This window comes from Chaetodon auriga, chromosome 20 (genome assembly GCF_051107435.1).
Source record: "Chaetodon auriga isolate fChaAug3 chromosome 20, fChaAug3.hap1, whole genome shotgun sequence".
Taxonomy (NCBI): Eukaryota; Metazoa; Chordata; class Actinopteri; order Chaetodontiformes; family Chaetodontidae; genus Chaetodon; species Chaetodon auriga.
Window position 1 is genome coordinate 14,415,672 of NC_135093.1, and position 24,215 is coordinate 14,439,886.

The following is a 24,215-nucleotide window of genomic DNA, read 5'->3' on the forward strand; positions in this document are numbered from 1 at the left end:
AAGTACTTTTCGGGAGGATTCGGCTCAGGTGTCTCGGGAGTGTTTATTAAAAAGAGAAGAGTACATCCTCTTGTAGGTGTTTCAGCTGAGCAAAGCGCGATGCTGAGTGTTGGAGATGGTGCCCCGTGCTCTGGTTTTGTACACCCAGAGGGGAGACGGGTACCAGCGTGGCAGAATGAGCATTAAGAATTGATGTTCCCATCTGGAAGAGAGGAGAGGAGAGGAGAGGAGAGTTTTCCCCTTCTTTTTCAAGAGTTGATAAGAACAATCCTTTTCATTTAGTATCAAATGAAACGTGTTCTGTTCCTAACACTAAATTAAAAAGAGGAAGACAGAGGGCGGGAGAGATGGAAAACAGCACTGCTGCAACCTATTAGCAAGTGTAATTTAGACATTTCCCATTTTAGAGCTGAGGGAAAGCCAGAGGGATGGTGAGAGAGGAAGCTGCTGAGAATGACAGAGAGAGAGAGACATGAAAGACAGAGAATTAAACCAAGAGCGAGGGATAATGAGAGACGGTGGGACAGAAAGTGAGAAAGAGAGAGCAACAGGACAGAGGTTGGCATCGGGATCAGCACAGGGCTTTGATTCTGATGCTATCAGTGGGTTATTATGAGTGCTAAAGGGAAAGGCAGTGTCATGAAACTGTCACGCATACACATTCACTGTTAAAGGAAAAAAAAAAAAATCTGAAAAAAGAGAGAATTGTCTGCTAAACAGCAGAAATCGCTGCCAAAGAGAAGCACGAACAGACACAGAGTAGCTTACACCTGTGCCTTTTCTTCCTTTTTACACATACATTAACAGTATTTAGATGGCACTTTCAAACATATCAAAACAAGAAAGAAACTTCGAAATCCCCACATCATAAACCCTGCTGAATTTATGCAGCAGCCCGCCAGTCGTCAGCAGTCAGAAATATTGACTGTCGCAGCGAGCCACAGAAAGATCTGTCACTGTAAACGCAGCTCAGCAGATCAGACAGGCTGACTCTGCTGAGGCCTTTAAATCACAGCTGAAAACTCCTCTTTTCTGCTTTAACTTTCAATTAGCACTTATCCTTCCACACTTCAGGCCTAGTACCTGTTTCCACTTTACTTCCAGTGGGTCGGTCTCAGTCTCAATGACTACGTTAACATGAGCGCTGAGGGCCCATGTTTACACTGCCGACGACAATTCAACCGACGAACTGCAAACTTCTTGAAATCGGCTGCATTTCTCGAACCCTCTGCTGTTTGTGTTTCCTGTTCATGCCCCCTCTCCCTCTCCTCCTCCTCCTCTTGCGCTCTTGGCTCTCTGGCTGCCGGTGCCTCACCCAGCCATTGATCTAAACCTTCGTCCCTCTGGAGGTTCAGCCTCTCCCCTCCTCTCCCATATTTGCATGTTATCATGGCTCTCTCCCCCTCTGTGTGTGTTGTTTGTTTCTTTGTTTGTGTCGTGTCCTTCTTCCAGGTCTGCACAGTGGAGACGAGGTGGCGTGGCTCAGATCCTACGCACTGGGCGACACTTGAAGCAGCTCCTTGATTCGTGATCTTCGATTATGTTTTACTCTTCTTGAGGTTTCTTCCGTGTCTTTTTTTTCCCCTGTTGAAGAGGTTTTTGGGGAGTTTTTACTCATTCTAACTGAGGGTCTAACGACAGAGGGTGTTGTATGCTGTACAGATTGTGGTGCCAGTTGAGCTCAACAGACACCTCGAGACAGATCTGCTCTTCAGATAACAGGAAGCTGGTTTCACAAAGTCAGGAGCGTTAGGCCAGTCGTCATTTTGACGAATTTCATAGGCCTAACTGGCCTAAAGAGATAGCCACCCTACCTTTAGGCTAAGTCTGAATGAAGAGCCAGGTTGCCATGGTAACAAGCAGCGACACCTGCTGACCAGTGGTACCAATCAACTAAAAAGAGCCCGTCTGTCATGTTGTGTCACCTGTGGGATTCATACAATTTCCTGTTTTTCCAACTCTTTTTTTGTATTGTTCTCAGTTAAATGTCCTTAAAAGTGCTCAAAAAAGTCTTAATTTACCCAGAATACACTGGAAATGAGCGCTACTTAATATAGACAAGAGTATGAATTCAGACATGCATCTGAAGTCTTAGTTAGATCAATGAAACCTGGAATGAAAAATCAAATCAACGCACGACAACACCTATGAGTCTGATGCATCTGTATCTGATGTACGACGAAGGGTGTCATTATCTTCATCATTAGCCTCACAATCATCAATCATCGCACCTCTCAAGTCCAACAATGCTCCTGCAGCACACAAGATGAAGACATGTCTCTATTAAAAAGAGCCAAAACGCCACTCTCGCTCCTCTTGGTGCTGATCCATAATGGATGAGGGGAATGACACACACCACTGGCTCCATATGAGCCTTGGGAACAAAAGGCAGCCTTAATTGAGGGACCCTCGCGAAAGGACAAGAGAAAAGGTGGCTGAGGAAAGAGGTGTCAAATTCGCAGCGGATGGGGTGAGCGCGTGTGTCGATGGCGCTCGTTACTGTACAACCCCACTGCCACTGTGGCCTTATCAACAGGTTCAGATCAGATTTTTTTTTTTTTTTGCTTTGTACTGCCTTCCCACTTGTTCACTAGTATCATTAGTCAAAGCCTTTGTCAAATCAATGAACTGGTCTGGTGTTCCGCCGGCTCGTGGAGCGAGGTCAGGCCACGGCAGAGCGGAGCAAGATGTCTTTCCAAACTATTTAACAGTGTACATCTCATTTCCTTGCAGGCCATTATGGTAAATCTACATTACGGAGGCCTGTCAGTGGCTGTCTGCCTCTTCTCACACCATTACAGACCAGCGCAGACGCTGACGCCGTGCTGGAGACTCGTGGCCACACTGCCATCTATGGGTAAAAGACACAGGCCTGGAGAGAGCTGATGCATCGACAGGACAAAAGAGCTTGCAACAGTCGCAGAGAGTCACAGGTTTTACTCTCGTAAAAGCCGTCGCGTCCATTAGCACCCAGACCTGAACTCCCAGCTGCACTTTCATTATACTGTCGGCCACACTGGAATTAAGCATCAAGTCTGTGTTCTGTGTACACTATACGCTGAACCTCAGTGCAGCAGATATTAACAACACTAGACAGAGAAAAGAGTTTGTTTTGTCACTAGTGTTTTAGCTGCCAGAGGAGGAAAAACAGTGCGAGTCAAAAAAGATGAAAGTGGCCTCTGAATGAATAGCATTAGCGCCGTATTTCATTATAAACAGTGGATTAGAGATTCTCTGCTTTTTCTGTTGAGGATTTGTCTTCTTACTCTATCTCATCTGCTGCCATTAAAGCAGTACTACAATTTCCTGCTTCATGAGCAGCATCGACAGGTTTCGGCGTCACTTTCTGTGACTTCATATAGCTGACAGCCATACAGCCACTCCTAAAAGAGGCAGAAATGCCAGTTTCTGCCTCCACGGACTCACTCAAAGCCCAAAGACGTGTTGCATGTTGAACCAAACCTCTACATTGCTGTAGAGATGCAATTAAAAGCTAAGATAATTAGTCAGTATTAATAAAGTTTTATCTCATTTGATGGTGAAACATGGTTCAGTACTTCTAACATTATTCTATGTGTGTGGTTTTGCAAACATGTGCCACATTGTGAAGTATACTGACATGAGAGCACATCCATTTCACTATCATGATAATGATTTTCAACCATGTCGTCCAAGCCCGAGGTGCATTATTTACTCCTCTCTGAAGTGGAAAAAGGCCTGCGCACATGCTCCAGCAGATAAACAGCCGAATCAAAGTTACTCACTTTGTATGAATTCAACGTGAATTTGACAGAAAACTGAAGCCGACAGCATCAGACATGCGAGTGTCAAAAGCCATTTGGATAATATATGCGTCTTTCCTTCTATCATGCAGCTGCATTCACGCTGAACCCCGGCGTACGAGAGGACGTTTAACACCTCAGCCGCACAAGTTCAAGAACTTCAACTCCCCGAGTTCCTAAACAAACACCACCAACTGCATACGTTATTTAATCAATACGACAGCCAATTACGCCGGAGATGAGGGTGCTATTACACACTGGAGATCAGACGTAGCTAATTACTGGAGGTGACAGCAAGTTTCAATCAGCACCACCTGCTCATCATGCGCGCCGCTCTTGAAAACAACTGTGCCGTGCTAGATTTTGTTTTTGTAAACTCTTCAACTTCACCTTGGGTGCCTGTCAGGAGCTCGGCTCGTTCATAACCACAAATCGGCTCAGTGCGCTGCGGCTAATAAGTTCTGACACCAAACCTTGTCAAACTTCATTAGATGGCCTTTAATCACGCTAACTTATGTGCAGACATCCGAGTTTTCTGTCTTTGTTGAGCCTAACCAGCGGAGAAGTCCTGCAGAAAAGAGTAGGGAGAAACAAAGCCAGTGAGCTGCTGAAACAGTGAAATGACCCCCGCTGCTGCGTTGATGCGAGCGATCTGCATTAAGCTGATGATTTCAACAACACGAAAGCACATCAGATCACCTGTCTTGTCCCCGGCATATGCAAAACACACGCACGCATGCAATCATTAGGCAGTGAACTTCCAGGAAGTAGTCCGCAACTTCTCTGATGTCAACAGCTTGCCCCGAAACATCCTGACACTTCTTTCCATATTCATATTTACACAAGGAACAAGGAAAAGGAAAAAAAAAAAAACACAGCACTTCAGACTCTTTTCACACACGCAGAGGATGAAAGGAATGCAGAAGCAGCAGAAACGCTCTAAAAAGGACTTTTGTGTTGCTTTCTTTTTGCCGGATAGCTCCATTATTTTCTCTGTGACAACAGCTCAGACACAGCAGAACGCAGGCTGATGTTAGCCGCTCTAGCTGCCTTCTGTGGGCGGTCAGAGGTCCAGAAGATGATCAAATATACATACAGCTTCTTATTTATAACTTCACATCCACTCTGCATTAGCGCGGATTATTAATGCAACGAGATCGGCGGCAAGGATGGGAGTAAACGTGAGAGGAAGGATGAGAGATGGGACGGCAAGGGAGGAAACAGGCGGGGGGGGACAGAGTGTAAAGGGAAGGAAAATGCGTGGAGAAAGAGGCAAGAGAGAGAAAGGGATTGCGTGAGGCTTGGTGCCAGTATTAAATATTTCAGTCACAGATTGAGTTGCTATGAAAATGCTTTTGATCCAGACTCCAAAGGACTTTTACAAAACAAGTATTTCTTTGAGTTGGCTGCAGCACAGTGGGATTCACCGAGGGAAAAAGTCCAAAAAAAAAAAAAAAATGCTCTGAAGGAACAAACCCCCCCCCCTTAAACAAAAAAAAAAACTTTTCCCGCTAAGTGGATCCCCTCCAAGTAAGTTATCTTCATTATGTTGTAGAAAGTTGTTTTTCATCTTCTGCAGTTTTGTTCTCGTTCCAAGATAAAGGATGCCATGGGTTTTCATGTATATTAGGTGCTGGGAACATGCTAATTTTGAGGACTCAATTTAATTTAAAGTGCGACAGAGTTTCCAATTTCAGAGGAAAAGGGCAGCAGCGGGCAGAAGTTAACACCATAATGAAGGTTTTGCATTTGGCTTCGGTAATTTACAGCCGAAGTAGTATTAAATGTGAAAGCTGTACAAATGATATAGAGGGAACTAAAGGAAAGGGCAGTTGAGGCAGTGCATTTGTAGAGAGGACCTCCTGTATTATCACTATCTGCTTAGAAGAGTTAATATGCATCTAAAGGAGGGGTAGTTTTGGGAAACACACTTATTTATTTTATTGTGAGAGTTAGATAAAATCTGAAGCTAGAGCTAGCATCCCATTAGCTCAGTCTTAAGGAAACAGGGGGAAACCTGGCGCTGCACAAAGGTGACAAAAGTCAAAGAGGTTTGCCAATCAGCACCTTTAAATCTTAGCAAGGAAATCCTGTACAAAGCCACAACTTGGTTTGACGTCACCCAAACAAGAAAAATGGGCCAATTAATGACCATCACAGGTGCTGGCAAGCAGATTTTCCTCTATGGACAGAGCCATCCTGACTAATGGTCACATCATCAACTAAAGGGGTTCTCAAAAATCTATCTATTCTTCTTTCTTCCAACTCCTTATTTCTGTTTTTCAGATATGTTTTTTTAACCATTCCAATCTCCTCACCATATCTGCAACACAATTATAAAGCTGAAAAAGGGATTGTTTGCATCCGTATGCATGTAAATGTTAACACAGATGATGTAAGATGAGAGCAAGACGCGGATGCAAAAACTGTAATTCAATTTGGAATCCTGGAACCCCAGAATATGTGGACTTGATTGTCATGCTAAAAACAAACCGCGGATCGAGTTAATCTCAAAACCCCCATCACTAAACCCGTTGATCTAAACTAATATCATAATCAGACATGAGCCAAAACAAAAATTATATTTATCTCAATCACATTCACAGGCGTCGAGTATACTCGACGCTGAATCTCTGCAGATCCACGAGCTGATTACAGCGGCTCAGATGAATCACATAAAAAGTGTTGGCTGTCCAAAACCAAAAATATTGGCTGTTCACTTTGCAAAGATTTGACTTTTTACAGAAAATATACTGTTCACATCAGACGTGTCAAATCCAAGACACCTTTCACTTTCACTCACTTGCGCTGGAGCATCTTTCGCCGCAGGTCGATCTCCAGTACATCTTGGGTGCATTCAAACCTGGATTTTATTCATTCTTGAGCTCGCAAATTAGAATCTGCTTACCCTTGACGCATGTTAGTGTCAAAGGCGAACATAAATTACTTGTAAATGACTCATCCCCTCCCTGTGCCGTGCCGCTCGGCAGACAGACCCTTTCACCTCTTCATCGGTATTCTGGGTTCGATGTGGTACAGCTGGGCGGATAGACAGGTAAAGCCTTGCGTCGCGTCCAACAGGAGGAAGAAGAAATGAGAACAAGAACGGTAAAGGCCTTTAGAGAGCTCTCCTTATCCTCAGCACAGGTGTTTGACCAATACAAAAGAGCCCTCCTGAGCTAAGATGAGAAATGCTGTCAAGAAGTGGTTAGAGGAAGAAGCTCTGCAGCATCCCTCATCATCTCCTCACTCACTCCACTCATCCCGCTCCACCCTCTACCCTCCTCCTGTCCTGTGTAGTTAAGAATAGTTGTGCGTTTTTTGTCAAATCTGTTCTACAAGCTCAACTTGAAATGAACTGAACTGAATTCCAGTCAAATGAATCAGGCTGACAAAGTGTGATCACACTGCTGCTTCCTGTTGTTCTTGTTTGGATAGTGACACTGAATTTTAATTTGAGCCGAAACTGGAATTCTCCTGACTATTCTTGAAAGGGAACATTAATTATAATGATACTGCAACTATTGTGCATAGAGGAGAGGAATTTGTGGAGACAGGGTCTGCATTTAAAGCCTCTGGACGGCCATCTTCCATACTGGAGCATGTCATAACTCTGCGTCCATGAACACTGATACAAAATATGTTTTCCCCCTTTTATTTTTTTTTCTTCAACAAGCACACGCAGCAACATTTATGCTGATTTAAGACATCTATCCCATTGCAACAATAAACATTCGTGATGCTGTTCAGTTTACATTCCACTCGGAAAGTGGAAGCTTGTTAGCCTAGCTTGCTAGCGTCAGTGCAGATTCCCACTATATGTTACTTTTCATTCATTGCCCTACTCATACCCAATCATACTGTTTACCTGTGGAACGTTCCAAACAGGTGTTTTTGGCACATTCCACAGCTTTCCCAGTCTTTAGTTGCAGACGTGTTGCTGCATCAAACTCAGAATAAGCATATACTTACAAAAACCACTGAAGCTGATGGGGTATAACATGAAATAGATCATCTTTTTTCAGTTGAGTATATGTCAAAAAGGACTGGCGAATGATCACATTCTGTCGTATTTATGTTTTACACAGGGTCCCAACTCCTCTGGAGTCGGGGTTGTACACACTGACTCGGCTTGAGGTGCTACTGAGGTCTTCAAGGACTTCACTGCGACTTTCATCTCCATCTGTGCTCCTCATCCTCCTCTCACCTGACAACTAACCCACTTTTTCATCCTTCACTTTCAGCTTCAGCAGCATCATCTCACTCACACACACACACACATACACACACACTAACTCCCCACTCACCTGCACCCCTCCTCTTAAGCCTCCAGGTCTTTGAAGGAGCAGAGAGCGGTGCTCCCCGACACATAAGATGCAGGATTAAGTTGTTTATAGAGCTGGGCCGTTATCACATAGCATATTAACAGGCTAAACAGTCAGACATTAGACAAACACACACATATACACACACAAATACATGGGGGCAGGGGGGAGGTCTTAGAGGAAGCAGTGATTTAGTGCGAGGGGAGGGGGTGAAATGTGCTCTGAGGCAGCGATAAAGAGATAGAGATTTGCTGGTTTGCTGGTGGCACTTATTCAGGAGAGGGTTGCGGCGGCTTCTCAAAGGCTCCATGGGGTTTGAAATGAAAAGGCTCCAAACGAGCGTGGATAGTTATCTGTGTAAGACTCTAAATATTCATATCCAAATCCCAGCAGTGCTCCAGAAAAGAAAAATAAAACTCATAATCAAGCCGAGACATATCACTCAAAACAGATTACTCCCACATGTTTGGAGACTCAATCTGAAACTAGACAAGAGGAATGATTCTTTTTGTGTTGCTGATGCATCGTTGGGTTCCTTGAAAGGCACTCTAAACTAAATTTATTGTTATTATTATTATTATTATTATTAGAGGAACACTGGTGAGCAGAATAAATTGGAACGTCTGCTAACTTTCTGCCTTGTTCTTAGCGGTCTGGCGGTAGCGTTACTACACGAACCTGCTCCGGCTGCACTAACTTTTCATGCCATTGTGGGTTCGACCTTTGTCGTCCTCGTACCGCCTGCCTGTAATCTCACTGATCAAAGTCCAGAAGCTCAATCAGTGTGTCCTCAATGAAAATGACACCGGATAAGAGCAGGAGGATGGTTAAGATATTCCCTTTCAAAGCTGCGTTATTTTCCCTTGTTCCTGCCATTACACCAATCGATTCTAATCACGACCTACGTCACCGCACGTTTGCCTCCCTTTGAATTTGCAGGGGCTGCTGCTCTCTAAAGAATAGAGCAATTAGGAACAGACAAGCCCAAAAGCACTCAAATCCTTCCATTTTTAGCCACACTAGCAAGTGATATCAATGTCAGTCGGTCCACCACTTTGGCCCAGACTGGCTTGCCATGAAATATGGCACAAATATTGAAGTTTACCACAGGATGAACCTTAAAACTTTATCATCATCGGGTTAAGTTGCAGTTTTGTCCAGTACTTACCTGCAAAAGTATTAGCAGGCTAACATGCTAAACTAATAATGTAAACACACCTGCTAAACATTAGCATGTTGGTATTGTGAGCGTGTTAGCATGCTGCTTACAATCTAACCCTTAAACAGAGCGAGTTTTGAGTTTATTAATGTGTAAATGATTTTTTATCCTCATATCTACAAACACTAACAACAGACAACATCAATGTTCTTGTGGTTCTTCTGCTAATATCAGAGGAAATCTTTACAAGTTTATGAAGTATAACACTGACTTTTAGGGAAAAGGAGAAGATCGACTGTATTACAAGAAAGGCTGAATATCTAATAAGTGAGGCAACTGTTTTGACAGCCATCCGGGACTTAAATTGATCGTGAGACAAGATGTGTGACGATCTGTCAAACTGACAGAGTGAATGACTGATCACATTGTGCATTCACTTTGCGGTAACTAATCAGAGCAGAGAGAAAATCTTAGCAGTGCGGCCGGAGATGTTTGGCTGGTTCTGATGTTTGCCACCTCACGAAACGAACAGAAAACACAAGGTGGGAAACGACCTCAACTTTCCTGCACATACCTAAAATGCTCATGCCCGACCAAAATGTTTACTGGCATGATGAGACAACACTGGCAGGGGAAAGGACAACAGAGACAGACGCTCCTACAATTTCATTATCAGCTCTGTGTGGGCGTAGGCTGGCTGTCGCCGAGCCCCCATCAGCTCTGATTAATATCCCTCTCGGACCGACCGAAGCCGGTGACATCACTGCTACTAAAGTAAGCTTGTAAGCCTCCACCTCCTACCCAGAGGGCATTGCGACAACCGTGGGAGGAGGTGTGGAGCGCCACAGGTGTCGGATGCACAGCTGCTGTTGTAATTAAAACGTCCCATTTAAACACTCAAACTCTTCGTCTGCTCTTCGTGATGCACGCGCCCGCCCGCCACAGCTCTGTGTCCCTGCAGCAAACACGTGCGTCAAAGTCAAACAACAGTCACTGGAACAATCCGCCACTGTGTCGCCCCCTCTGTCCACGACATCTGCTCTGTAGCTCATTTAGCCCCTCGTCTCTGCCCGGGCCGAAAGTAAGTCTGCGCCGTGTTATCATCAGCAGTAAATGAGCGGCTAGCAGGGCCTCTGCTAACACGGCGCCGGTTCCTCCACTAGCTGAGAGGCCGGCAGGCGAGCTGGGACTAGATGCAATCACTCCCAAGACAGAGGTGGGAGGCAGAGAGGGAGGAGGGGGGGGGGGGGTGTAAGAGGAGATGTTACACTAGTTTACAAGCGGTGCATTCTCGCAAAACACACCGAGTCTCACGCACATGCAAACCTGTGCGGTGAGAGACGGCTCACAGAGACTTTGAGCACCAGGTACAGCAATGGCCTGGAGGCGTGTGTGTGCGTGTGTGTGTGTGTGTGTGTGAATTCAGAAAACACCCCGAGGAAAGAGAGGAGGTGAATCTCCAGATGCATCACCTGAGGGCTCCCTCTGTCTCCTCGCTCTTCAGACTCAGAGCCGCGCTCTCTCTTTGCTTAATCCAGTCTCAGAGACAGACACCTCACTCCATTACAAAGCTTCGAGAGGATTGAATGAGCACAAATATGAGAGCCGTCCTCCTTAAATTGAGTTGCTCTCAAATTTCGCACACAATGCCTCAGTCGCCCGAAAGCTTGAAAATCCCTCTGTACCTCGGTAAGCTCTTCTCTGATCCCTTTTGAAGATGATTTGATAGTTGAAACAAGTAAGAGATCTTAGCTGTCACTTAGATTCACCTGTTTGGGCTATTAGTTTATATTCAAGGGGGCTTTCAACACAGCAAATGGATTTATAAAGCGATTTGGACTTGCAAAGCGAGACGGTGACAGATTCCCTGGCAATTCCTTGAGGATCTGACAGTTAACGTGCGAAGGTGCAGCTCACGGGTTTTCATTCAAATGCTGGCACTGAGGAGGACAATCAGTCTTCCACCGCGGGCTTCTGGGAAAAAACACCTGTTGCGTTTCTCCCTCGTCCCACCTTGCACAGCTGCGGCACGTTGGACAGAAGGAGCTGAACTGTGCAGAATTAGATATTCAATTCAGCTGGATGAGAGAGCAAATAACTCCATAAACAAACGGCATCGACTCAGACGGGACTAAAGGAGACGGTGGACGGCTGGAGGAACACCGAGGAGGCAACTGATTTCAAACTTCAGCTCTACCTGCTAGGACACGGTTTTTGCTCTTGATTCATAAACATGGATACATCTCAACCCTCAGAGAGCATCAATACAAATTCTATGATACACATGTTTGTCTGTATTCTTAATTTGTGTCTTTTCTTAACAGCTGACAGCGGAGAAAGCCAAACATCGCAAAGTTTACATGATCATATTGTGATTAAAAACGGCAGCGAGTCAAACGAGTGCTCGTATTTGGTTGCCAAAAGATGCATCAGATGGGAATCTACGGCCCCGCTGGGGTGCTTTCCCTCCTCGGCCGTGCTCTTCCATATTTATCTCAGGGAAAGGCGGACGTGATGGCGCTCAGCAGGCTCTGGCGTTCAGCGAGCTGATTAAAACGTTCATTAACACCGATCCGTCCAGGTGATGAAATCTGTCACGCACCCCTGCTGCGCCCACATGGTAACGCCTGTGACATAAGACGGCGCAGGTGCATAAATCCTCACATATGCGGAATCGGGCGGCGACCACCTGGCCCCACCTGTGACAAACAATATGCGATATATCACCTGTCCTGTGCCAGGTAAATAAACAGTGTGAGTGGAATTAATTGTCATATATATACACACACACAAACAGACCACCCTCTGCTGAATAAATGAAAGTCGCTCACACCTCGGAGCTGGTAAACACACCCAATCTGTTGGATTAGGACCTGAGAGGCTGAACAATGTGAGCTGCTGCCCGCTTTCTCTTCTTGTGATCTGAGGCTAAATGTGTGGGCACAATTAATCTCAATTCACATAGAGAATGACTCATCATTTGCTCTTTTACAGTCGGCCTACTGGGATGTAAATAACTTTAGAACATAAACCACTTACACACCAGTTACAAGTTTCTTACCCACCTCCAGCCGCTAATGCACAGTTTAATTTAGGCTTTGCACACACGACCATATACACAGAGTCTCACCTACACTCGCTCAAAGGGACGTGGGACTTATCCGCAAAAAGATAATTAACCCTAATACAGTATATGAACGTGCACACATATGCACATTTGCCCTGGCAAAACACATACCTACACACATTTGCCTCCTAATGACCCCCCTCTCGTCGCCGCCTGTCTCACATTAACCCCCAAACGCACTCAGCAACTCACTAGTTAACAAGTAATGAAAATCCACCTTCTTAATAACACCACGCCACCGTATTGTTGGTTTAACAAAAGCAGGTCAGCCCCGGAAAACAAGATAATTACCCACAATCCAAGTTTTTATTAACATGCGAACGCACCTTCACGCTTTAATGCAGGCACGAGGCCGACAAACACACACACACACACACACACAGCTGACACCTCACCTCACAACAGGATGCCTGACCTCCCCGAGGCCCTACAAGGGCAAAGCGGAGCAGGCAGAGGGACAATAAACGCAGATCTATGTGTGTAATGAATAAGTTACACACTCCTATTAGGGCAGACAGGCGCTGACAAATGCCTCTCATTCACTCATTAGGCCACTGGCTGTCGGGGGAAGCAGGAGAGACCAGGGCACAGCAAGGGAGGCTTATTGGGTTTTAAATGGCCGTGTAATCCATTTCCTTATTGGAGATGAATAAGCTGCTGTCCGCGGCGGGTTTATTTATGGGCGAATTAGACACGTAGTCAGTGACAGGCGAAACGCAGAATGAATCAAAGTGCAGGTCTGGCCGCGGTTTACGTCTAACCCCGGTGGAGAGAACACATGTGAGAAGGGGGGAAAAACAAACAGGAGGCGTTATTCAAACATAAATCATAAAAACTGGGAAATCTAAAAATATAGATCCTACACAAGGCTTATAATCTCTGAAAGACAAACATATAAGACATGTACCTCTAGTGGGAATGAATCTGTAAGCATTTGAGGTGGCCAAGGGGAAAAAAAAAGTCAATTTAAAAAAAAAAAAAAAAAAGGAGGAGGGGGTTAAAAACGGTTGAAACGAAAAACAGAATCCTCCCATTCCCATTTTTCCTTCATAGCTTAAGGTCTCTCCCTCCCATTTTTGCACAAACAACAGCACTAATGCAAAGGAATAATGGACCGCGCAGATAAAATGAGAGGAAATGGAACGATCACAGAGCTCTCGACTGGAAGAGAGGGTATTCCATCTCGCCAGACTAACTGCCCTCTGACCCCTTATCGATCTCCTCGAGTGTCCTTGGCGTGCCCAGCCAGCACTTGACAGGTTAATAACTCCTGATCTCTGCCCCGAGTCTCTTTTCTATACGGCACAGCGGGCCAATTTCAGCAGACCACGTGCAGCAATCAGCCATCCCTGGGGGACGAGGTGAAACCCGTCTCCCCCTGGTTCAGCGACTAGCCCCCTCTGGGAATCAATCCCCCGGGTAAGGCGGTCAGTCAAACAGCAGCCGGTCAAGCAGCCAGCCACTAAAGCTCCTCCTGGGAGAATGAAACGTCTTGAAACATTATCTCTGAGAGACGGCGAGCTTCCACTGAGGACAAGATAGCGCAGCTTCTCTGAGAAAACAAGTGTTTTCTCACGCTGGCAATCCTGATCTGCTATCACTGGCTTCAAACAAAAGCACTCTACACCTTAACTCTCACTGTTCCTCACGCGCTCGCATCGGTCAAGCCGACAGACTGCCACCACGCGAACCGTTCGCCCCAGTGACGTAGAACATCCAGAGCCAGCCTCTGCTTTACATCACCGTAAATGAAGTCATCTTCGGGTGTTGGAGTGACGTTGGAGCAGGTCTATTCATAACCAGTCTCACTGGGCTTGTTTGTTTGGTTATTGGGAATCTATGCTTCTCATACTGGGTTGGTTTTAAACAGGTCTGTTTTGGATCGGGTACCAAACAGAGAAAGATGCGGAGAGTCGGGGCAAAGTGATGAAACTGGGTGCAATCACACAGCATCTGGTTGAAAGAATAAATTTTGGAGTGTTGCGCAAACAAACGAGCTAACCATTATAATAAATCCTGTGGGTCTTCAGAGGACCTGCGTACATCAGTCATTTAGAAAACCATGCTCTTTCAAGGCCACGATTCACGTGGAAAAACAAAACTTGTACAGACTTCCTATGTTTGCGCAAACCTTCCAGGATCTTCAAGCGCCGGGGGAACTGTGTGAAACTGGGTTAGTGTGTGTGTGATGATGATTCTACATGTGCTGCTCAGTGCTTCTCTCTCTCTTCATCTAACTCTGCTTTACAGTAAACATGACTGTCACTGTTATACTACAAGTCCTCCGGGGTTTGACTAATGGCTTCTTTTAATGACAGACGCACATGCATAGGCACACGCATACACACACCTATCTAGAGCACTTAAATGTGCAACTCACCTCGACGTTGCACAAATTGGAGCTCCGCTAATGTGACATATGAAGTACACGCACGTCCTGTCATCAGCTATGGCGCCATTTGCATCTTTTCATATTGTATTCATGCATGTAACGCGCAATTCACACTGGTGTGAGGAACAGACAGGAACACAAACGTACCATTCTCTCATATGCAAGTGTAAGCAGAGAGGGGGACACCCCCCAACAGACGCGGCATCACGCAGGGAAGAATAACTATCACTTCTGAAACAGTAGAAAGGAGCGGCGTCTTTTGTGGGATGTCAGTGGGGCTGACAGCGCCTGAGGAGCGTTCGAGAGATCACGTCTGCAGCGCAATCATTAGACAGGAGGGGTTTCAAAACGGCAGCGCGCTGATCACGGGGAAGCATGCTGACAGCACATGAAAAAGGGGCGCTTGTGCACCAATTCATCCTCATCTTCTTCCCCCCCCCCCCGATTTTTGCTCCCCTAAATTGCTCAAACATCCTGCTCTACTCTCAACACACACACGCGCGCGCATACACACATACCAGCAGAGTGTGGTAGTCAACATCAAAGCATGATGGAACGAGGCACATCATTAGCAGGAGAAGACAGAGGCGAGGAAGGATGAAATCATTTAGACGTCGCTGTGGAGAGGGAATTACTACGCCTGTCGGGATGAAGGGAGAGAGGATGGAGGGAGCGGGAAAGACACGACGGATGAATGAGAGGTGAGAAAGGAGAGGGAAAGGGTATAAATGATGGGAGAATGAAAAGTCAACATGAGCGAGAAGGAGAATGAGTGGCGCTAAAACAAGAAGGGCAAAAAGCAGAGGAGAGCCACAAGCTAATGGAGGCTTGAAGACAAACCAGGTTTGTCAAGACGCCAATCGGTGATGGCTATTTCCTGGTAATAAGTGCCTGTTCATGTGCGAGGGAATCACCGCCGCTCCCTCCAATCATCTCCCATCGTTGGTGCTCCTCCTCACCGCGCTCTCCGGTGTCAGCGGGCTGGGCGGCTCTGCTCGACAGGCAGTAATTGCCAGGAACCAGCAGGATGAAATGTGAAACCGCTGTGATGTTTTAAACATGGCACCATTCGCGGGCCTGGGTTGCGCAGGTCTGTGCTTGGTTAAAAAGTGAGCGCTATCGACGCACCTTGCTTTGTTTGACTTTCTCAACTCAAAAAAATGAGACACACGTGTACTTGAAGTTTGATGTTTCACCCCTGTGTCACCTCAGTCTGTGTGAGCGTGAAAGGAACACACAAGAAGACCAGAACGCTGCTGATGGTCAGTAAATACCTCCAAACCGTAGGCCGGCTGCTTAAATCGCAATGTCTCATTGTCTATTTCTGCAAGTGTTAAGGAGAGAACATGTGATCTGTTGGTGTGGAGGCTTTGGAGGTGTTTCGAGGCTCCTTTGACTGAGCTGGGCTGAGTTCCAACAGTAAAGTAACAAGTAATGTAATTACTCTTGATGTTGGGTTGACTTAACTTTATAGGAACTTGAGTTCATAGTGCAGGACAGAATAATAAAACCATTATATAAGGACATATTGAAATACACAAAGTGGCCAAAAATATAAAATATAAGCAAAATAGGAATAGAGAAGAATTTCACCTATTCCTATGCATCTCTGTCTGTTGACCATGATAACTGGGATTTTTAAAACCAGCATTTATCAGTGTTTTTTTTTAATCACAGACAGAATGTTAAAAATAAAAATAAACAGATTTTTTTCTTCTGCCTATATGCTTAAATAAATAAATAAGGACACAATCACTAAAATCTCTGCTGGATCTATGCTGCATTATCAAAACTAAAAAACTTACAGCATCAAATAGTTTTTTTGTTTGCTCTCTTTAAAAGTGAAAAGTTCTACACATCTCTTTACCTCTCCATCCCACCAAAACCTGCAAACAAACACAGAAACCCTTCGGGGCGTCACAGATTACCGCTCTCCCTTCTATCCCCCAAAATGCAATTAGCCATTATGTGGCCCTCTATAATCTGCCATGTCCATTTTATTTGCCTTTGATACAGCAGGGGCTTATCTCGCCCGTCTTTACACAGAGCACCGCTTACATCCCCCAGCAACGGGGTAACAAAGTCAAACTTATCAAATCTACCCAAAAACCAAAAAAAGGGCAAATCAGAGAGGCCGTGAGTGAGAGGCTCGCTCACTGTTTGACAGCTTCACACCATAAAAACTGGACGTTGGACATCTGAGCCCCTGAGAAACGCATCAGAACCGATCTGGGATGTGGAGGAAACTGATGACCTTATTTTTCTGTGTGTGCATCTGTGAGCGTTTCAGTTCGAGAGCAAAATAGATGGACTGGGACACAGATATGAAATCTAATTTCAGGTTATAATGATGCAGTGTGTGCGTGCGTGTGTGTGTGTGTGTGTGTGTGTGTGTGTGTGTGTTGTTTACCGTCATTGCCCTGGCTCCCCTCTCTCTTCAGCATCTGTACCGCCCCCACATACTTCTTCAACTGGACCTTCAGGACCTCATTCTCCCTGCACAAACAGACACAAACGCACAGCTTATAGCCACAGAACACTGAAACTAAGGAGGCCGTGACTGCAACACACCGCATGCAAGCATGGCAGACTTGTGCATTTAGACAAAAAAAAACGCTCATCTGCTGGCTGCGGTTGTCACCGTAAAGGATGCTACCATGCACAAAGTGACAGAGGGTATATTTTCTGTCCGGTGACGTTGGGAGCTGCACCGAGCCGGTAACAGGAAGTTGTTTACTCTGCTTTATGACAGCATGCGGTGGAGGGAGACGATGTGAAACTTGTTGTGACATCCTGTCACCTGAGGAAGGATGAAAATAAAAACATCTGAAATCTAACCCAGGTTGGTCAGACACAGATAAATTTACAGAGATGTGACTTGACTCGTGGTTCAACCGTCCTCGAGCACAACCACAGTCATGCCACTAGCGGGTGCCTCAGAGCCCGCCTGATATTAAACATGAGTATCGATGGTTCGACCGTAATCAGATTTTCTGTGCAAAAGCCAGAAATTCCAGGTAGAAGTGCACTTAAGATGAACTGAGGATATGATTACGAAAACCAGCTGCGTAGGTGGACCGAGACATATTTGGACAGGCGCTTTCATGCACTGAAGGCAGGGTGGCCTAAAGGTAGACAGGCTGGCCAACTGAAAGGTCGCTGGTTCGATCGCCGGCACATACAGCATGCAGCTTGGATTGTTAGATTTGAAACTGGAGTTATCTCAACAAGGCGTGGTTATGTGGACCGGCATGCAGAGCAAGTTGATTGGTTGATTCACCTCCTGTCCAGAGGCAGGTTCAAAACAGAGACCAAAGAAAAATGAACGTCTCACAATAAAGCGTCACACAAATGTCTGCTAGTGACCCCACATCGTCTAGGATAATCAGAATCCCAGCTTCAGTTCAAAATTGATTGTTAACTCACTATTGATGGTTGGTGAGCAAGCAAAGGAAGGTGTTAACAGTGGATTTTTAGTCACATGAATGTTGAGAATCAGATCCAGTGCAAGGGCGTGATAGGCGGGCACTACTGTCCACAGTAGTGGACAATAGTGCCGTTTGCCGGTTGGAGCTGTTCTGTCTCATTTGAGCTAGACCCTTTATGTCCTATCAAAGCACCAGTGTGTAGGATTTAGAGGAATCCACTGGCAGAAAAAGAATGTCATATTCCTAAGTACGTTTTCATTGTTGTATAATCACCTCAGACTAAAAATAGTTGTGTTTTCGTTACCTAACGATCAGTCCTCTTCCATGGAGCCCAGCATGTTGCACCACCATGTTTCTAAAGCGGCCCTGAACGGACAAGCCAAACACTGGCTCTAGAGAGGGCCTTTCACACTTGCTGGGAGCCAGAGGCCTCATTTATACCAAGGACTTGTGATCAGTTTTGATATGACTTACGCAGAAAAGCATGTCACAGTAGATATCTATCTATAAAACCTATGATTTTATTTCCAAGCAAAGCCTCGAGACTGTAGCCTGCGTCACTTTCCTGGTGGTTATGTTGGGGTTTTGCAGCTGGGGACACGTGCGTCCAAGCCTGTGGTGAACTTCGCATTATCAGTTAAAGGCAGTGGTGTGTACTCTGACCTGTGTTTAGCAAGTCCGAGCACATCGGCCACATCAGAGACACAGTCTGGGTAGAAGATGCAGTTTAATGACAGGTGTGAAGGACGTCAGATCTACGGCCCAGTTAAGCTACAGTCCTACATTAGCACTGCTTAGAGCAGGGGTGGTGTGTCTGTGTGTGTGTGTGGGTGGGTGTGTGTGTGTGTTTGACCACGGATGAGGACGCAGACACACTGATAAAGAAGTGAGCGGCAGAAGCAGCCTCCTTACAAGCCGTAACCGGTTGAACACCATCGACTTTGGGGCGGAAATCAATCAGAGTTGGAGTGTGGCTTTATGCCCTTGGCGGTTAAATTTAACAGCCATTGTCTTGCTCCGCCGCCGTCCCCCCACCCCTCATTCTCCACGGGTGATTTTTGGTGCCCTGCTTATCAGCCCTCATTCCCCACAACAAAAGAAGCGCCTGCCGGGAGACCTCCTGAATCCACATGACGAGCTCTCCGAGGAGCCGTCCACATCGTTGTTATCACAACCACCCGCAGCCCAGACTCTGTTCCAGGCTGATTAAATTATGGCGGATACACACCGCTTGCTCAAAGTGTATGCGCTCGCGTACCGGCTCTGGGAGATACGCAGTCATTCAGATGCGTCTCATTTTACTGAGAATGAGTCTTGTGTTGTTACAGCAGCAGATCACAGCATTTGGCAAAATGTGAGTGAACTGGCAGTGATACTTGACATTCAGGTAAAAAAATGTACTTTAAGCAAGCTTCATACCTCGATTACGTCAGCTCTGGTGTCTTGTGTGTTCCTTTTAGAATCACGCAGACACACAGATGACACCGTTTCATCTTTACAAAGGTGAAGCATTTTAAAGACATTAAGGCATCACTCATAGAGAGCTACCTGATTAGAGTTATCGCTTAACTCTGCGGTTACAATTCAGAGTTTCAAATTACATTTGAAAAAGGAGCTGTGATAAACTTAAATGTTATTTGGGCTTTTGTCTATTGGATTTAGTGTCCTGTCAATCTCAATGATGCAAACGACAGAGGAGGAGGCACAGATTCAGTGGAATAATGAGGGGAATAGACAACATTATCACAAGCCACTAAAAAACACATCCAATCCAATAAAAAGCAGCCTGACCGGGTGGATACCAGCCAAATCCGGTTACACTGCCGCCACCAAACAGCAGAAAAAAGTTAGCATTTAGCAGCTAAAGGGCCAGATGTTACCCAAAGGAGTTGGCGGAGACCAAAAACAGAGCAAAAAAGAGACAAAATATTGGACTTCCATTCAACTGGTGTGCAGAAACGCAACACCAAACGCGTGCTAATGTTGTTCTGAATATGCTGGATGTGTAAGAAACGAATTTCCTATGTGTGTATAGACCTCCTTCACAGCAGACATCTTGACTTCATATAACAGCAAAAGCACAGGTGTCACAGCATTAACGCATCAACATCAGGACACCTGATGGCGCTCATCAGTGTTATTAATCCCATCTCTGCTTTTCAGCTGGGACGTGTCAAAATGCTGCCACAAAAAAGGACAATTTCCAATCACCATATTATTACTTTTAACACTGCTTTTGTTTGTGTAATTCTACTTTTACAACACGGTGCTTTTCCTTAGGGCTCAAACGCTGGAACATTTCTAATACCCTTTCGCACAAGACAGGTGAGCATGTTGATCAAACATGTTCGCAAAGCTCCACAGGTGCTGAGGACTGAGAACAAGCTGTGCCATCAGTGGCATCGCTGCTACCTGGGATCAACCGTTCTTTGTAACCTGCTCCATTAGGCTGGGTTTTTTAAATGCTTGCAATCCATTATGTACCTACATAATTTATTTCTAATGGCGCAACACAATTTAAGATGCTGTCAATGGAAACGAATTCCCAAAAGCTCTTCAGTTATTCAAGAACTGTTTGCTCAGTCTTCTTTGTTCAGAGAATCATTTATCGGCAGCAGACTTTCATTGCTGTGAATAAACGATTCTCCGAACAAACAATACTTGAAGCGCTGCGCCGGTGCTTGGAATAGATTTTCTTTTCAGGTTACAGCGGCCCGATAATGAACACATTCTGCTGAATTATTGATCACCCACTCATACAATTGAAATGTTTGCTGCTGATGTAATTTGCTTGCTTTTTGCATCATTTAAGAGGAAAAAAAACGACGCTCGATGTGAAAAACAAAATGGATGTTTAAACAAGAAAAATGTCACCTCGTGGAATATATTGGATGAACTGTGGCCTTGTTAGCCGCTAAAAGGCTAAACAGTAATAGGGCATATCAGCCCAGCTTGTTATTAATGTGTTAGAGCTTTAAGTACTGATTCTTAGTGCATGTTTATACAGATGGTTCATAATTTGATCTTCGGTCATCAGATAACATTTTACCTGCACTTAAGCAGAACGTATAACTGACACTGGAGGAATACATTCAGCATGCATGTTCCCAGTGCACCTCCGGTATCAAAAGATGTACCGATATAATAACCAGAAGACAAAATCCTCTACATTTTCATATCAGGTGATGGAGACAGGCACGCTCCAGACAAAATCCTGACACAGGTGTAGATCACACCGACGTTATAACGTGCACTGACAATATAAGCAGTCTTGAGGGAAACTGGGTTGGAAATATGAGCGAGCATCGCTCTAACAACAGCCTCAACTGCCCGGTATGTTTTCAAATCCAATTTCAGAGGAGACTGATAAAACATGACCCGGAGGTGTGAAACACGGCCTCTGTGTCCTGTCTGCGTTTGAGCGGCCTCCCTCAGGTCGTACAGCATGTCGGGCAGCCACGTGCTAAATCAAGCACAGAAATTCTTGCCCCCCCACACGCGCAAATAAACCCGCTCGGTGCTAACAAGAAAGCTCTCCGCCACACGCCTCGACATCGTCAGGCATTCTCTGTGTCTGTCACTCATTCGCACACACATGTTTTAAGCTGGACAGACTTCATGGTGGTGCAAAAGCTGTTCAATCTGGACCACAGAGGTGGAAGCTAGCATGGCTGAAACATACTTTTGTACAGGTGAAATGTTTTTTCTTCTTCTTTCCTATCTTGCTCCTCATCTTGTGGCCACTTAATTTTATCTCACGAGCCCTTGGGCAGCCCGGGCCCTCAGTTTGAGAACCAAAAATCGACTAAGGGCCCATTTACACCTGTGGCAAGTCTATCATGAATGGAGGAATGAAGGATGCCAAATAAAACCAAACTACAAAAGCTCCTGGGAGCGTCAACAACAAATTTCTCAACCTGAAAACTGTAGCAAGAAGCTGCAGGTTTGTGTCTCTGTTGATGCTTTCCATGTGAAAAATGTTCCATTAAGTTGTTTGAGGCTTTGCTCCTCGTCAACGTTAGCTCGCCGGAAATGTGGGGTGCGTGAAACTCATCTGAAACTCCGAGTGTCTTCTTTGCCTTAAGGGACAGTAAAGTTTTAAATGAGCGCGTTGGAAGTGAAGTCCTTGCTCGGCATCTCTGTTGTGAAAACTGCATCCTTGGTCCAGCTGATATGGGGCCAGCCACAAGCCACTTTCTCATTAAGGGCAATAGTCTGACCCAGAAATATTGTTAGTGTGAATGTCTGCTCAGAGGATAAGCCTATTAACTATGCCGGCCAATAAAACTGTTGAAGTCATCTCATCTTCTTCCATGTGAAAGACAGTGTTTGTGCACGGGACGATAAGGCCCTGTGCCTTCGAGACAGAGAGGAAGAAATGGTAACTGAAGGAGACGGTGAAAGATGGAGAAACGGCGAGCGTTTGAGGGTGAAAGATACTGTAAATATTTTGTGTGAAAGAGTGACGAGCATAAAGTGTAAGACTATTAGAAAATCTTTTAAACTCTTGATAAAAACGTGTGGCATCGACTCGCTAATTTCACATTTTCAAATCAGACGTTGGCCGTGTTTGTTTGAGTCAAACTCTGCCCCCTGTTGGTCACAAACTGTATTACAGGACCTTGATGAAGCAGTAAGAAGTATTTCATTTACAAATGGAAAGCAAAAATTATAATTAGTAAAACCCAAAACCCAAGTCCACCTGGTATGAGGTCACTACAACTCTCAAAATGAAGAGTGATTTGTCACTTAAAACACCTTAAAAGAGAGAACATTTTTAAGCTTTGGCATGATAGAAGGATAAAATATCTTGAGCAACGTTACAGTACATTTATCTAACAAACACTCAACAAATAACTTTACCTGAACCGCTAAAGGTGGAAAAGGTGCTTCACAGTAACAATGGCTCCACGCCATTTATTAGCAGGGTATATTCAATAATGCTGGATCAATGTCCAAAAAAAACCCCTGCATCGACGGAGAAGGAGGCGGAGATCTGACGTGGGCATCGCTATAGATGAAGATCTACGGTCTGACCCATGTCAGAACAGCATGTTCTCCACCCACAAAGCTGCAATCTGGAGCACGTGATGCAGGTGCTGTGTTACTGAGGGCACGATGAGAAGTCAGAAAGTTAACTTGAAAGTCAGATTTGCTCCTCCGCTTCATCAAAATGGATATCAGATATGACTAACCGCACTCTATTTGAGAAAACCACATACGTCCTGAAAAACAGACATGGCAGCCTATTACTGAATATATGGAAACGCTACCTCTACCGGCTGCAGACTCGCTGTAGCCTCCAGTTGGGTTTCTATTACAGCAACAAGTGCTGTTTTTCCTTCAGTGCGAGGAAATGAATCAGAGCAGCACATTTATCAGCAATTGATTATGGTGATATTTTACATTTGCATGCAAATCCATCGTCTTTGAAAACGTTCGCAATTTGTCTCCGGTTCAAGTTTCCGCACACATCGCGGCAATCTGTATAAGGAAAGTGGCTTTGTCTTCCTTATGTAGCCGTACATGCAGCCTTCGGTCACATGGGCAAATCGTGCATGCCATTCCTCGAACGTGCGCTGTCTTTGGTGAAAGCGCTTTAAAAGGTGTTGCACCCTCGTCATGGTGTGAGCTACAGTCACCTTAAACTTGATTATTTCATCAGCATTTTTAAATCTAATCACTCCTATTATCATCATTTATTTTATTTATCGCTGCTATTTTCATTTTCACCTCCATGTTTTCTGTTACCTGTGTATTGCACTGAGCTTTTAGTGGGAATAAGCTGTTGCTGCTCCTGCGGATTTGAAAGCTAAAATATATTAAAAACTATTAGAAAGAGAGGAAGGACACGCGATCCCATCTCCTCTTGAAGAACAAGCAAAAAAGTATCTCAAGAGGAAAGCTTAAACTTCGTCTACACGCAGTAATTACTTAAGCTGAGTCGAAGCCCCGGGGCGGGTGGGTTTTTTTCTCTCTCTCTCTCTCTTGTATTCCCCCAA

At 45.1% G+C, this 24,215-nt stretch overlaps 1 protein-coding gene across 1 annotated transcript in view; it reads right to left on the reverse strand.

Moving 5' to 3' along the window:
* snx29 (sorting nexin 29) overlaps positions 1 to 24,215 on the reverse strand; it is a 114,856-nt gene that overhangs the window by 69,323 nt on the left and 21,318 nt on the right. The window contains exon 14 of the mRNA XM_076759604.1: positions 17,196 to 17,281. Coding sequence (XP_076615719.1) covers positions 17,196 to 17,281 — 86 coding nt within the window. The remainder of the gene's footprint in view (positions 1 to 17,195; positions 17,282 to 24,215) is intronic.